Source organism: Anarhichas minor, unplaced genomic scaffold (assembly GCF_050575085.1).
Source record: "Anarhichas minor isolate MPS153535 unplaced genomic scaffold, ASM5057508v1 ptg000025l, whole genome shotgun sequence".
NCBI classification, from domain to species: Eukaryota; Metazoa; Chordata; class Actinopteri; order Perciformes; family Anarhichadidae; genus Anarhichas; species Anarhichas minor.
Window position 1 is genome coordinate 2,889,538 of NW_027466471.1, and position 16,536 is coordinate 2,906,073.

At 43.2% G+C, this 16,536-nt stretch overlaps 1 protein-coding gene across 1 annotated transcript in view; it reads right to left on the reverse strand.

The window, feature by feature from the left end:
* The window catches only part of unc5db (unc-5 netrin receptor Db), a 214,293-nt gene that overhangs the window by 56,553 nt on the left and 141,204 nt on the right, over nucleotides 1-16,536 (reverse strand). The window contains exons 5-7 of the mRNA XM_076098931.1: nucleotides 11,976-12,156; nucleotides 11,018-11,185; nucleotides 138-302 (exon numbers count right to left, since the gene is read on the reverse strand). Coding sequence (XP_075955046.1) covers nucleotides 138-302; nucleotides 11,018-11,185; nucleotides 11,976-12,156 — 514 coding nt within the window. The remainder of the gene's footprint in view (nucleotides 1-137; nucleotides 303-11,017; nucleotides 11,186-11,975; nucleotides 12,157-16,536) is intronic.

Genomic DNA, 16,536 nt, shown 5'->3' on the forward strand with positions numbered 1-16,536 from the left:
TTTCTTTCCAACACACACCTCCTGTCCAAACATGCCTTGTGATGATTTGCCATGTTAGTGTATATGTGATAGTGAGATGATAGGAAAATTCTGAGAACGATGATGATGATGATGCCCAGCAGGGAGAAAGGCCTTACTCTGGGTACACAGTCCATCTGTGCAGTTCTCAGTGGCCTCACTGTTCCCTTCGCACATCTTGCCTCGGTGTCTGGGTGCTGGGGAGTTGCATTCCCTGCTCCGCAGCTTCTCGCACTGGCTGCTGCACACGGTCCATTCGCTCCACTTGTCCCAGCCTCCGTCAACTGCAGTGTGAGGATATGTGCAAATGTGGACAAGAAGATTAACAGATACACAGTATGTTTCTGCACACACACACCAAAAAGAAAATACCCTGGGGGTGCGCGAGCTGCCTCTAGGGCACACATGTCAAACTCAAGGCCCGCGGGCCGAATCCGGCCCGCCACGTCATTTTATGTGGCCCGCGAATCCACCAGCAAAAAAAAAAATTTTTTTTTAAATAGTTAGACTTGAAAATAAAAGTATCCCCATGGTCGAAATTATGAGATAGAAAGTTGAAATTATGAGATAGCATGTTGTCTGTGTACCGACATTAAAACTACCACAACAGGTGGACAGGAGAGGGAACAGACCGTAAAGAGGTTTTCCAACAAGTGATTGAGTTGAAAAAGATCGAAAAATAATCCCAAAATGTCCACGAAGAGAACAATTGATGCGGAGGGAAGAAAATTTAATGAAAGATGGGAAAGCGAATACATGTCTGTGCTTGAAGGAGAAAAACGGGTCTGTCTTCTGTGTTATGATGCGTGTCGGTGATGAAGGATACAATTCACGTCGGCATTTTGACACCAAACACGGAGCAAAATTTAGCCTCCAAGAAAAACATAAAATTGTCCAAGAATTAAAAGGCAGAGTGCAATCACAGCAGAATATATTTACAAAAGCTACAGCCCAGTGCATGCTAAAGGTATGTGAGCAGGTGAGCTCCGATCAGATACAGACTTTTACAAATGTCAGTTTGTGAAGAAACAAAATCGCAGACCGAGTTCAGGAACTAGCAGCAATCTAACAACACAGCTAGCTAAGAGATGAGCAGGTACTCGTCTTCTTCATTAGCTGTTGATGAAAGCACAGACAACACGGATACAGCTCATCTATCCATGTTTATAAGACCTGACTCTCAGTGAGGAGCTCTTGGATGTAGCTGCCATGCACGGGACGACGGCGGGGACATTAGTGATGCAGAGAGGTGACAAAAATAGCTTTGAACAAAGTTAATGTAATAACTTGTGTTTGATGATATTTGTCTTTGTTATTTTCTTTAAGTTTGAGCTTTGATAGAGTAATGTGGGTTTCTTAACCCTAAATTAAAATTATTTATTATTTATTTATAATAACAGAAATGTGCTTCAATATAATTTTACATTTATATAACTGCATGTACAATATTTTTACACTTGAATAAACAATAATCAAATGCAGAGAGTTAGTTAACAATATGTTAGGAGTAGTTACATTTATACAGTCTTAGAGTTACAACCGGCCCTTTGAGGGAAACTATGATGCTGATGTGGCCCGGAGTGAAAATGAGTTTGACACCCCTGCTCTAGGGGGTGCGCGAGAGGAAAAATGTAATGGTGGTCTAATGGTGTAACAATTAATATTAAATATAATTTAAAAAAATTTAAGTGGGATTTTTCACAAAATAAAAACATGAATTATAAAAATTCCCTTTGTAAGATTTAAATTTAAAATTTAAAACTTACAATTTAATAAATAAATGCACTTCAGCGCCTGCCGCCAGACTGTCTTTTAGTACACATTAGCTAGCCTAGCTTGTGCAGCTAACAGCTAACTTCATTCATTCAGCAACATTCATGCAAATATGATAAACTGGCTGAAATCGGGGAAACTGTCAGGTGGGACATCTGAAGCTATAAGTCATAAAAGAGGAGAGGGACAGAGAGAGAGAGAGAGAGAGGAATCGGAGGCGAGAGAAACGGAGAGGTGCGTCGGGGAGGGACCGGGAGAAGAAATCGAACAGGAGTCAGAGAAAGATGAGACGGAGGAGACCGAAAAGGAGGAAGGGATAGCACAGACAAATCGGGAGCACATAGGCCCATCGCGGAGTCAAGGTGAAAAAAGAGGAAATATGATGAAAATGATCTGGCTTCACTTGGATTGGCAATGCAGATTGTCCAAAGCCACAGTGCGTGGTGTGCAGTGAGGTTCTGGCTAACAGCTGTCTGAAGCCCTCTTATTTACGTCGCCACCTGAACACCAAGCATGCCAGTGCAAGTCAAAAGCCCCTTACATTGTTTGTATTGAAATTGGAGGAGTTACAAAACAGCCCAAAACAACTGCAGTCTCATTCATGTGTTGGGTCTACAAAAAACGCACTATACGGGCTTAATATCTGGTCACAGAATAGCAAGAAAGGGGCTACCTCACACAATCGCCGAAGACGTGTGCTTGCCAGCTGCCAAAGAGATGGTGGAATGTATGATTGGAGAGAGAGAAGCAAACAAGTTGGACCTGATCCCGGTGTCCAACAACACTGTGTCGCGCCGCATCGATGCTTTGTCCGAAGACATCCTACTACATTAGTCGGTCGCGTGAAGAAGAGTGAGTTTTACTCTCTGCAAGTAGACGCGTCTACAGATGTGGCCAATCTGGCCAATCTTCTGGTGTACGTCCGTTACCTTTTCGAAGGCACGGTGCAGGAAGATGTTTTGTCTTTTTTTGTCTTTTTTATCTTGTAAACAAACGCCCTTGTCAGGGTCCACCGGATAGTCTTGCGGCATCCCATAACTAGCACGAGCGGGAGAATTTTAAATGGATCACAGAGTAGATTTAAAAAAATAAAATTGGAGCGTCACCTTATCTCCTGCTCCTTCCCGCTCCAATTTTGCTCTTGTGCCTACAGCTCACAACACGAGTTTCGGAGCCGAACCCAGAATGTCGTTAACGTTTGAGTTCTAAATCAACATTTAAATGCTGCCATATCTATTCATTGTTTTTACACCGGATGTTTCTGTGCAGATGCAGATCAAGATCAGGCTACACTGATATCATTAGTAGTATTCTCTTTGTAGAATTAGATTCCAGTGGTGGCTGCATAGGATTGTTTCCGACTCATGTGATCCAAACATTTCCCATAACCCCTGAGCGCTGTAAAGTCCAAAATGTCAAAATTGAATGAAACAATTACAAAATTCATAACACGTTTTTATCCAACAAAATATTCAGTGTTGATCCATATTTGTTGGTGTTTAGCGTTTCAAAAATATTTTCACTGAGGTCAAAAAAAGACCTCTTTCTGACTTTATTGCATGTCACACCTCTCTCTCTCTCTCCCGCCGATTTCTACATCATCTGTAAAATAAAGGCAGAATACGCCCCAAAAAATATAACAATAACCAAAAGAACGTTTACTCTCCCCTTTTGCCACACACAAAAGCAGACAGGCACTGACAAATTCATATTTGGTTTTACAAAGAAAAAACAATTCTACTTCATATAATCCGATCAATCACTTTATTCAGGATTGTGCTTGAGGATATTTTTTTTCCTTCGAATGTTGTCATAATAAAATAGGATGACAGATATTCTAATCTATATTCAGAAACCTCATTGAAAGTTTAGGATTTAGGCACATTTACCAAAAAGAACAGATCGTATAATCCGTTGTGTAACTGCAGACACTGTTTCAACTTTCATATGTGTGCTATATTTACACACATTAAACGTTTGAATGTTTCCTTAGTGGGCAAACACGCAGTATGACACAGAATATACGCTTGATGTGGTGGCACAGCCAGGGAGCCATTTCCTCCCCATTAACCCGCGGGCCTGTTTATATAATTGGATTTGATGCAAGTCTCTGAAACCAAGACAGCCTGGTGCATGCTAATAGCTGGGATTCCTCCGCTACGCTGTCATCTGATCAAGGAAGAGCTTCTCATGCTTAGCTTAACAAATACTGGGAGACCATATGGCGCCTGAAGAATGTTTGGCAGCAGCTGCGATGCCCATAACACGCAGCCTTGTGGGCAGAGGAGAAGATCATTTTCCTTTGTGATGTACCATAGGCCTACTGCCTACACTCCGCATTTGTTTGTGGCTTCTTCTCAGCTACTTGGAATGCAAATGATGTGTTTGCACATTGCAGAGAGAGTGCTGAGTGCTCCTGAGTTTGACCGCAGTAGCATGTGAGTGTGTGCGTATTGTTTCTCCTGACAGTTCCCCCATGACTTGTTGCTCTGATTCTGTTGAATGAGCTCATCTGCCTACTGGTAAACAATAGATGAAGTCTGACGAACTGTAGCGACTGTTAAACTCTGAATCAATTTGAACACCTTGCGGATACTTTCCAAAATCCAAGCTTCCTTTTTCTTTTTTCTTGCTGCTCACTGCATTCTTCATGTCTAGTTTCTTAAATTGGCCAGTCACCAGAACCTCATTAATTTGTTGTGGTGACATTTTTGCAGCTATAAGCAGACACTAGTTTGTGAATCTTCTGCCCTTTTCTTTCTTGGTTCAGATATTTTTTTTCCTAGTTGATTGTAATTCCAAACACACTCAGGGATATATCTCCTAAAAAATAACTTTCTGTGTTAAAGAAAAGGCAAACGTTAATCATGAACCCGCTATAGGCTTAACCCCCCCTATTGCACCTGTTATACTGTCCTGGCTTCAAGCCATTGCAGTGACAGACTGGTCTTACTCAGCACATCTGCAGAAGAAACATCACTGACTGTTTAATCCATGGATGTTTAAAGAGGACTGGATACAGCATTGGAGGCAGGGCGATGTCCCTTCCTATAAAAGTTGCTCAGTGGTGCATGATGCAAAAAAAAGTAGACTTCTGTGTCTATAATATTCCCCATCTTCCCCATCCATAGGTGCCATAAAGCCAGCTCACCAGTGTTTCCTCTAACCCCGCCTCCAAGCTCTTGGGCTTACGTACAACCGTCCTCATTATAATTACTAGGTTTTTTTTGGGCAGGTCTGAATTCATGGCTCAATGATGCACTTGAGACATCCTGAGCATAACCCCTCTCATAACACTATATAAAAACTAGAGCACATTGCATCAGTGGTTCTGTCAGAATATGATCAATTCAGTCCTGCCGTGAGTCCGTATGTGAGGGTTTAGTACTAAACTTACGTATGTCACTTAAACGTAACTCTCATCCAGCACTCATAGCTACATCTACGAAAAATAATGTGCCTTGATCTATAGATATCCCACAAAACGATTGAGTATGTTATCCACATAATCATGAACGAGGGCGTTTATAGAACGTATAAGCCCACACAGGGCGGGAGCCAGGGGAGGTGAATGGGTCCTACAAAAAAACATCTTTCAGCCAGGAGACCGCTGTTTGTTCCCCATGTGAAACGAGAAGTCAATGTTGATTTACGGGGTATTTTAATCCAAACGGCAATCTTTTCCTGAACCAAATGAAGAAGTTTTGTAGGCTTAACTTAACTAAGTATTTCAGGATCTATTCCTAAACCGAACTAAGTAGTGTTGTTGCCTTAACCTAACCAAGTATTCTTTGAAAAGGGAATTTTATCTTTAAAAAGACTGCATGCATGTATCGAGCGTGAATAGACACATGTTGCAGGCTTTGGTAGGACACCATGGGGCAGTACAGTACACAGGCAATCTGCATTGACTGAGTTTGAATTCCCTTCCCAGCACTTCGGTCTCCACCTGAGGTTCATTTCTATCAGCATTCTCTTCTCTCTCTGCCGTTTCTTGTTCAGTGGCCTCGTCATGGTGCAGCCTCTGACGTCATCCGTCTCTCGTGCTCTCCCTGCACTCGGCCCATCATTAAGGCAACGCTCTGGGCTGGCTTGTCAGAACTGGAGGGGCTTGTCAGTCAGCAGCTCAGACAGCTGGGTTCATGGCAGCCCATGCTTCGCTCCTGTCTGCATCTCCTTCCTCCCACAAAAACACGGATCGCCCTGCATGTCACATCCGTCATTCTGTGAGGCCCTGGTGGTGGCACAGGTCTGCTCATCTCTACTGAAGTAGGAAATTCGTATTCCTCTTTTTTTGGAATAGATTCTTTCTGGGAACTCCACGTTGCAAACAAAACCCACCCTCCACAACTATTAAGGTTGACAGCTTTAATTGGCAGTGAGAGGCAGCTAGTTGGAAAAACTCCGATAGAAATTCCAATTTGATGTTTCAGACCACAAGCCTGGAAGTGATTTTTAAAAGGCAGACGTTACAGCCCCTTGAAAAGCAAAAGCTGAGTCATTGTTATTGATCATTCACCTCATCAGACTTATTCCTGCACAGAAACCCAAGGAGGCCGACAGTGTCATTCAGGGCGACCGTGGCTCACTGGGTTAAGAGGGTTGTCTGGGAACTGGAAGGTCAACGGTTCGATCCTCGACTGGGACGTGTCACGTGTCGAAGTGTACCTGAGCAATACACTGAACCCCCGGGTGCCTGTCATTGGCAGCCCACTGCTCCCTATATACAGGGATGGGTCAAATGCAGAGACAAATTTCCCCCTTAAAGGGGGAAATATAGTATAATAATAATAAAAAAAGATGCACGTTGCTGGCAATTTTAACTAGAAACTGTGTGTGCGTATTAATATATAAAGCGTGGGTGTAAAAGTTAGATGAGCAAAATATAACACAATGACACTCGTTCACCCTTATTGATTAATTGAAAGTTATGGTTTAGCACTAAAGTTCAACAGTGAATCCTGGCATGGTATGATATTTCTAACGCTCAAACTGTAAGTATTGCCGGGGTCAAGATCATTTTGAAAATTGACATATTGAATACAAAAAAAACATTGTGTTAGCAATATATCACATAATCTTTAATAACCCAACAGAATTGTGGTTCAGCAACTAGCTTCTGATTTTCATGACTATTCGATGAAAGATGACTTTGAATGTAACACTGGTCCTGGATTACTGACTCGATGCTGGATAATAAGGCTCCACATTCTTGACAAAATGTAAGTGGAGTTTTCTTGTCTTATCAAAACTCTTTGTGTGTATCCTTTAGGTGTATCCTTTAGGCCTAACAAACATGTTGAATGCATTTCCTTCCTCATTAATCAATCACAAAGCCAATTTTAAACCTGCATTGCTTAATAAAGGTCTAAATTGTGAAATTCAGAGCTTTAATATAGCATCAAACAACAATCGCTGTTTCTGCTCAGTGTAGTGACGTCTACCTGAGCTGAAGACTGAAGTCACTCTCCCTCTTTGTGTGATGTAATCTGAGCTTTTCTGTTCTTTTTTGACATAGCACGTACAGTACATGTTAGCTCCTGTAATCCCCAGTCTGTGTGTGCGTGTGTGTGTGTGTTGCCCCACATGTTGGCTAATGGCTGCTGCTTTGCACCGCGCCAGTTACCGCTGATGACGCTATCGTCTGTTAGCTCCTCCAGCACTGTTGCCGTTGTCTAAACTTTTTGTGCGATAATTTAGATGTAATAAAAGATCATAATGCAATCATCAGGACATAGTGTAATAATGTATTACATTATGAGAGTAAATGATTCCATAAAAGTAAGCAAGAAAAAGTTGAATGATGAACCCTTCTAGTTGTACATGACAAGTCTTTAACATGAGGCAACTGGACTTTGTCTGTTTGGACATTTTCATCAATCCGTTCCAAATTGATGACGCCTCTTGAATGTATGTCTAAATTCAGGACTATCAGTGACGAGTACAAATGTCAACATTTACGGAGTTGATGCTTGCTTTAATATACTGGGTGATTCTTAAGCATCACAAAAAATTGTTCCGTACATAATTATCACAGTTACTTTAATATGCCGTTTAATCGGTCTCAAAACCTGCGCACAGAAAAACTCAATTTGCCTCAAAGCTCGGCGCTCTGGGTGATTGGTACAAATGACAAATAATGTATTCGTACTCATTTCCTGGTGTTAGAACTCCTTCCTGCAGAACTCTATTGAGCACCTCTTATTGAGTACATGTTTGCTAGCCAGCAGACTTCTTCTCTGCCTTTTGATGGCACATTGCCAGATATTTTCTTTAGCACATTCCTGTAACTGACTGTTGATTGTGCATGTCTACAAAACAAATCAGGGGCCTGCTCATCAAAACTTGGCAATAGTAAATAATAAATCATCTTTTCAAACTTAATTTACAAACTTTTCATACCCTAATGCCAGCATTCTTTACCTGACTTCTGTATTAGTCTCTCTACCGGGTCCAAATCTCTCTCATCCTGTTCTGATGCCATTAAACTAGACCCCACTGTCTGTCCCCATCTGCACCTTGGCAGTCTGAAGCCTCGCAAACCGAACATATTGGCACGAGGCAGGCTCGTTGGACGACCTGGCCACCTTCTGAACCAGCTTTCAAGCTTCCAAGCTCTTTGGGAAAATGTGTGTGTGTGTGTGTGTGTGCAGGATGTGCAACAAAGCGCTGGGGACTGACAGCTCTACATGGAGCCTGACATCTGCACAAGGCATGTCACCTCTGTGCATTACACACCTTGAACATATGTTCACTTCACACATGTTGATGATGCATATAGACGTGCAGAGTGGTGTGCACTCAAGCAAGAAACTATATGAGGCAACGTAAAAGACTGCTAAATATAACGTTTACCACTTTTCCCTAAAGCCTCACTTACTAGTCTGCCACCTTCCAGGCCGAGTCTCTGTCTGTATTCTCCTGCTATGGGATAATTATTATTATTCATTTCTAAAGGCATTGCTTTCAACACATAACAATGGACTTCACAGGTAGGAAATATGCTCACACGACATAGTTCATTTCATACACAATGGAGACATATATATATATATATATATATATAAATAAATTTGAAGTGTAACAGAAATGCATCTCACTGCCTCATTGGACCACCGGTGATTTTTTTTTGCACTGGATTGAACCTTCGTCTGCCAAAGCTCCAGAGAGAAAGATGTTCAAAGCTGACAAAAGTTTACATTTAATTTAACTGGTGCAATGTCTCTCTTTAAATTATTTATAAGCAAAACAGCTTTTGTTTTAAAGCCCTTCATTGGTTCCTTTTATTGGTTCCAATAGACTCCTATTCTCTGCCCTCTTGAAACCGATCTCACTACTGAATGTGCACAGCAGAGAAAATGTTTTCATTTCTGTCAGATAGGACCCATTTACTATATATATATGTGTGGGACATATACTGATTTTGCTTGTTTAGATCTTTCTCATATTTAGGATTTTGGTCTACATGTAGTAGACAGAGATAATCTTCATTAATGTAGAGAGATGAAGCTAAAGAAAGCTAAATGACTTTCACATACAACTCATTTGCATTAGCAAATACATTTAGCAAGGATCACACATTTTCATGAACATAAGGAGTTTATGTACATGTTTATAAACATATCTGCAAAGTTGCAATATATAAATGTAGAATGTAGGGTTGCCCAGCATCACCTAGCTTGAATGGCAAAGAAAATAATGGTAAAAGATACTTATGAGGAGAGAGAACATTCTTTTCAGCCACAATAGCAGCATGACACTAGCAACGGCAAAGTCGGTCAGCCGGTCAGTCCCGTAGTTTGGTCCAGACTGAAATACGGCCCAAAATGTTGATCCTCTGACTCCTTTTCGTTCCCTCTGACTATTGTGGATTACCAGACCAATAATACTATTCTAGTCTCTGCCCTTAAGAAACGCAGAACTGCAGAATTGCTGGGCCACTCTCACTACCAGATAACCCTTACCTCCACGAGAGTCACTTCTTCACAAACTACATCAGCTCACCCCCCCGGAATCACACAGTGCTCTGAGTCATATGGTCTCTCCCTCGGCTGCTTCCTTCTTCTTATTACCTCCCATTCAGTTCAGTCCTCTCTCTCTCTAGTGTTAGGTTCATGGAACCTCTAGACTGTGTGGAAACCGCATGTAATCCAGCCTCTTACACAAAGAGAACCGGTTTCAATTATAAACAAAGCATTTAATACCTCTCATGCTAAAACAATTGCATAGTCGAGTACATCATTTACAGTTACACCGAATATGACCTGCTCACCCCAATAGTCGTTACCACCCACTCAGTGGTACAGGAGCAAGAGGCCGGACTCTCTTTCTTCCCCGCCTTACATAGTTCAAAAAACATCCCCTCGTGTCCGTAGTTCCTATTGGCTAAATCCAGTTAGCTCCTCCTCTTCGCAGGACCCTCGCACGGGTATGACCTGTAATTGCCTATCTAGAAATCTATCTGTCCCTTACTCCCAACATACTATTCTTTACAGTTTAAAACATTCAATGACTGTATTTTATGGCTTAACACTTCTATGGTAAACATTCTATATAAAGATAAGGATTTGCAACTTTTGGCAAAAACCTTCACAAGTTTCACAAGCAAATATAAAGGTGCTACTAAGATACACTTCTAACTACAAATTCTAAAACTACAAATCCTAAAACACTTCTACAATTATGATTTCTTAATTATGAATTATTAAACACTATTATAATTTCTTAAAGCACAGTTCTAAACCCAAATTTCCTACACTAGCTCCATCAGCACCGTGGTACAGGGATGTTGTCAGGTCACTATGCATCTGTGCCTTGCAATCCTTTATAATTGGTTGTCTGTAATGCTGAAGAGGCAGGGACTTCCGTTCATTCAAGTCAACGTGTGTATCAGCAGTGGATGAATGTCTGACATGTTAATGTGGGTGGCATGCTGTGATAGTGCATGCTGAGAAGAGAGCTGCAATATATCTGAAAACAAATGGGAAAGGAAAAACTGTGCTCGAAGCTTAAATAATTACTCGCCTGTCATCCACAAATATCACAAGTTAATGAAATGTGAACATTTACATGTTTGGCAGCCTGACGCAATCGTCGCCACGTCAGCTTAATCATTCTGAACCACGTATTTGTAACTTTTGACAACTAGAAAAAAAAGCAAATTCTGAATCTGCACAACACCATAAAGTTGTACTTGAGTGTTATATTTTCCGTAAGAGAAACTGACTTGGGCAGAGTGCGTTGCAGGTGATCTTCTGTACAGACATGCCCTCGCAGAAAGCCCCGCCGTTGAGAGGCGCCGGGTTAGTACAGGTTCGAGATCGCTTCTGGACACCCCGCCCACACGGCACATTGCAGGGCGACCACTCCGTCCACAGGGACCAGCCGCCGTTCACTGGAGGGAGTTCGACAAAAAGTTAGAGAGTGAGAAGAGGTGTAGCGAGGGCGCAACACAGCAATTTTTTTTTTTACTTTCCAGAAGTCTGGCGTAATGAAATACTCGAACAAGAGCCGGGGTTAATAATGATTATGCAGTCCCCGAGGCACTGCAAGGCAACAAGGCTGGAGCAGATTGAGCACAGCACATTCATTGTGGTGGATGTATACGGCTCCCTCTTTCTTAATTGGCAATCCAATGTTCTTTGCTCTTGGATTAAGATAGAGACGTAGAACTGTACCAAATTAAAGAAAACAGCCCTTAAACGGAATAGCCATTTCTAAAGGCGACGCTGACTCATACTGGTTGACAGGTCGGAGGCGACCACTTAGTGCTCTGACTGAAGCAGTTTACTCTATGATCGCTCCGTCTAACGTGTGCGGAAGCTAAATGTTCAGCAGCGCCATCAAAGGCGGCAAAGCCTTATCGCTGGAAGGCCTCTGGTGAATAAATACTTAATAAGCAACACTCCTTTTAAATGAGATTAAGACACAGTGGCTTATTTCCTCCCATAAAGTACACATTGATTTTAAATGAGAGGCAGTAAATTGAGTGTTTGAATAATACATTCACGGAAATAAAGAGGAAACATCGCTCCTCGGTGGGTACACGGAGATGGGTGTCTTAATCACTTGTGTAGGGGTGCAGGAAACTAAACAAATTGATCTGAAGCGCCGTGTGAACAGCGTGCCAGAACACCAGGAAGTGTTGTAAGGGGACAATAAGAGCAGCTGGGAGGACGGCGTACCGAAGACTATCACAGTGGCCGTGGCGCTGCGTCTCTTAGCCACGATGTTGCTGGCCAGGCAGGTATAGTTGCCCGAGTCGGACAGTCGCGCCTCGTTGATGATGAGGTTGTGGTCGGCGCGGGTGTCAATGTTGTCGTCAGTCAGGGAAGTCAGCAGCTCTTCGTTTTTCAGCCATTCCACCTGTGCAAGATAAAGGACGGAGGTGTGACTTTTCTGAATAAAAAAAAAAAAATCACATTCAAAATCATTAATCGACTATTTGTTCATCCTCATTAAATACAGCTAATATCAGCCTTTCGTCTGTATTTGCCACTGTACTAACGTTCCTACTTAATCTACTGGCATAATAAGAGAAAGGAAGTGGTTAGGTAGTAAAGCCCGCCTCTTGCTTGATTTGATTGGCTACCTGGGCCAAGTGTTACATTAACGAGTGGTGTGACTCCATGCCTTTGCGCTGAAAAGTTGAAAATATTTGACCTTTTATGAGCATCTAAGAAACTCATCACGTCTAGCGTCTCTGTGTGATCTGGGCATTTTAGGATTATATTTGTTCATTACAACTTGGGCCTTAAGTTTGTGCTTTTGGCCATCATTTCTGACTGACATCAGGGAACAATGTGACGTTACTACAACGCAGCTTGACAGGACAAGAAACAGACGATGAGGTTGTAAAGCCAGATTACAGAAAGTACTTATTTGGAGGTAAAGTCGTATCTAATATGTTGACAATAACAAAGCAATGTAGGTCATCATTTTGCCGTTCATTTTCCCTTTCTCTTACAAATAGCTGTGGCTAACTGTCTGACTGCTGTGTTTCTTAAGGGTTATTACTCCCTGAGATGACCCCGGACGATGTCACCGGGGTCATCTCACAGGTCACAGGTGAAACGTGTGAAGTGTACCCACAGCAATAAAACTGTATATACTCAATATATACACTCTAGAGCCCCTTTGGGACGCCCTTTAGGGCAGGTGGGGTGATTCTGACATCCAGAGCAATGTGAGTCGTTTTTAACCACCCCAGTAAAATCCTGCAGCTGCACTTAACTACAGTTTTTACAAAAAAACAACACCCTTGATCTTAAAGTGGAAGAGTTTTCTTTTTAATCAGTTCAGTGTGAAAGTTCATCAACTGGGCCATTGTAATGTCAGCTACAGGTGGGTTCTGGTATTCTCTTTTGTGATTGTCCTGCTGAATTTCGATGTATATTAAAGACCACATACTGTAAAGGACGATGAGTAAAATGGAATGAACCTGAAATTACTTAAATTTCAGAGGATCACAGTGAATATTTTATGCCCCATCTCCCCTATAATGCCAATTGGCAGGATGTTAAGTTCAAGTTCAATTTTCATACTTGGCACAACACCATGAATATCTTCCAGGGTCAATACTTTCTCACTCCTAATTCATTAAATAAGGCAGTTTGGTTATTGGTCTTACGCTTCAAACTAATGCTCGACAGAAGGTAGCCCTCTACTATCAGTTTCGCATGCTTAAAGTTCTGCTTGTTACATGCATACACTGTCTTTCTCAAAATAAACAGAAAACAACTTGGTTAGGTTAAAGGGAAGATTGTGATTTGGATTAAAATGAGTTGTTTTTTACGTAGTTCAGTAGATTATGTTACCTATGCAACATAAATTTAGCATGTTGCGCAATGTTGAGTTACATAACTCAACTTACATATGTTACTTAAAATAAGTCAACTTGATTTTGGTTTCACACGGAACAAGAACGTCGGTCTGCTGGATAAAAGTCCTGTGTTTTTTTGACCATCCATCCAAGCCAACCTCCTCCCTACCATGGAGAGCACATAGACTGCATATAAGAAGTGGACATAGTCGTCTTGACGTCACGGGACGTCACCCATTGGTTTGTGGACTGAGGTCTGGAAGCCTCCAGTTGCCATCCTGTTTTTTTGCAACCAGTGAACGTAAGGGACCATATTTGGTGATAGAGAAGACTCTTACGGCTCTGGTAGCGACCTGTCAATCACAAGGTAGCCCCGCCCTAAAGCATACCCTGCTTTATGGTCTATTTGACTCTAAATGGACCATAGTTTACTAAATGAACATCATGCTGTATTGAAGAAGACTTGAAACTAGAGATTGAGACCATAAACTCATGTTTACAGTGTTTACTGAGGTAATAAATCAAGAGAGAAGTAGAGTCATTTTCTCATAGACTTCTATACAACCAGAGGAGTCGCCCCCTGATGGCCAGAGAGAGATTAGGTTAAAGTCCCTTCAGCATTGACTTCAGCTTTCATCGGTTGCTGCTTTGTAGAGCGTCATAGTTTGACACTGACCAAAATCCCCCCCCCCAGGCACTTTGGATAAAAGTGGCATGGCTGGCGTTTTCCACCTGTTCTCAGACAGAACATGTGAACGGCCCCTTAAACAGTCAAAGGAAGCACTATAACCTCTCACCAGCGACAGAGAGAAAAACGAATTATAAATTACAAACTTAGCGACGCTTTACTGCTTCTACCCTGGTAAGGGCGCTGCATCGCTGCGTTTGCAAATTACATTCATCGTGTGGCAGAATGGGCCGTGCTGATGGATTTATGGAAGGAAGCGCACAGGCAACCTTTATAATAAACAACACTCTGGCTGGATGCAAATAGGAAGCGCCTGTGGGCATGCAAACACTGGGTAGAAATGACAAACAGACCCCAGGGATGATGGATTGCAGGTATATATTGACACAAATAAAAATGATAATGAACATCATAACACAGTAATCACTTCTCACTTCTCAGTCAAGTGTACCACTGTTAGCAGGAGTTGGGAATTTTCATTTTCAGAGGGGAGAGGAGTACAGCACAGTTACGGCGGTAGAAGCCTCTATTTTCCCGATGGCCTGGAAGAAAAACTCAGAAGCCCATCTCCAAAGGCTCCCAGATTCTTCTCCACAATTAACAGAGAGCCTATGGCGCGGGTTTTCCATCAAAAGGTAAAGCGCTTAGCATCGTTGGATAAGAAAATAGAGATACGGAGGAGTGGGGGACAGAGCCTAATTTCTCATGATTAAAGTCATCTGTCACTAAACCCCCCCCCCCCCCCCCCCCACCACCACCACCACCACCCTCCGACTCTTTATGTATTTATCTCAATTCTATCCTGGTTAATGTGTGACTCGAAAGAGGCAATTAACGCGTGGCCCTCGCAGTGTTTGGGTCCATGCTGCACATTATCTGTCTGCCTGCCACTGACGGCCCGTAGGTAATGATGAAAAGATTCGCTGAGCAGAAGGAAGAGGGACAGAGAGGAAGGGAGCAGGGAGGTGGTGGGAGGGAGAATAATAAAATATGAAGGGACAAATACAAATTAGCCTGGCAAGTGTGTGGCAGAGGATGTGAGAAATGAATTGCCTAATTGGCACATTTGTTTCAATTAGGATGCGGTCATCAGTGTCAGCCTTGACGGAAAGGGTTTCCAGGCGGGGGCCCCACATCAGGGCTTCCTCCCTGTGATTTCATTACCCTGACCGCCCCTGAAGGTCACCTCCTCCAGCCCTGCCCAGCGGCCGGGTCCTAGCCTCTCCTTAAGCGCACACACACACACACACACACACACACACACACACACACACACACACACACACACACACACACACACACACACACACACACACAGCTCAGTCAGATGACATTTGCTGATGATTAGATGCTGAGAAATGCGCGGTTGAGAGGGCAATTAGAGGACAGAGGAGCAATGTAACGGGTGACACAGCAGCCATCATAAAGACTTATGAGAGGAGAGCGCTGATCAAGACCTGGCCAGCTGACGCATCCCCCCCTGCGCCTCACAGCACCACCCTTGGGTCCAACGGCCTTTTAATGTCAAGGTGACGCAGTGCGAACAATGGGATCCAGCGCTGTAAGAGACAAATCCCTCCGCTGAGTCATGCTCAGGTGTCACAATTTAGCATGATCTCCTCCCCTTCGGGGCGATTCTCAGCTTCCTGTGGCGAAGCCGGCGGAACTTTTTAATTGCCGGGTATCTCGTCAGCCCAATTACACGGATTAAACGTCTCCGTCAGGCTTACCCCAGGGGACCAGGGGGGACGCCGGCGGGAGCCGCTGAGCAGCATATCTGAAGCTATACCACCTCTAATGCAACCGATGTTCCAGCCCCCCCACCCCGCAACCAATCAACAGCACACGTAAAGAAAGGCACGCTCATTGCCCCCACACACATACCCGCAGACACTTTGAACTCAGTATGGCACGGCGTGTGTTCATAGAGACTACAGGCCTGGGAGCAGCCGGCTGAGTCGAACGTGTGTGCGGCTCAGCTGAGCTCCCCCCCCACCGCTCCGGAGGTTAATCAGAAAAGATACAGAGGGAACACAAAGTGGGCCTGCGTCGACCATCCGCCTCCCCCGTCGCTTCTCAAATGCCACCTCTCCTCCCCTCCGAGGCATTACCATTCCACCCCGTTCTGTCTTATCTTAACGAAATAAATAGGGGGGCTCCCGGCTTCAGCCCCGGGGTGGGGGTGGAGGGGTGTAATTGCTTGGCTTAATAATGAAGCTCATCATCTGCTCTCCAG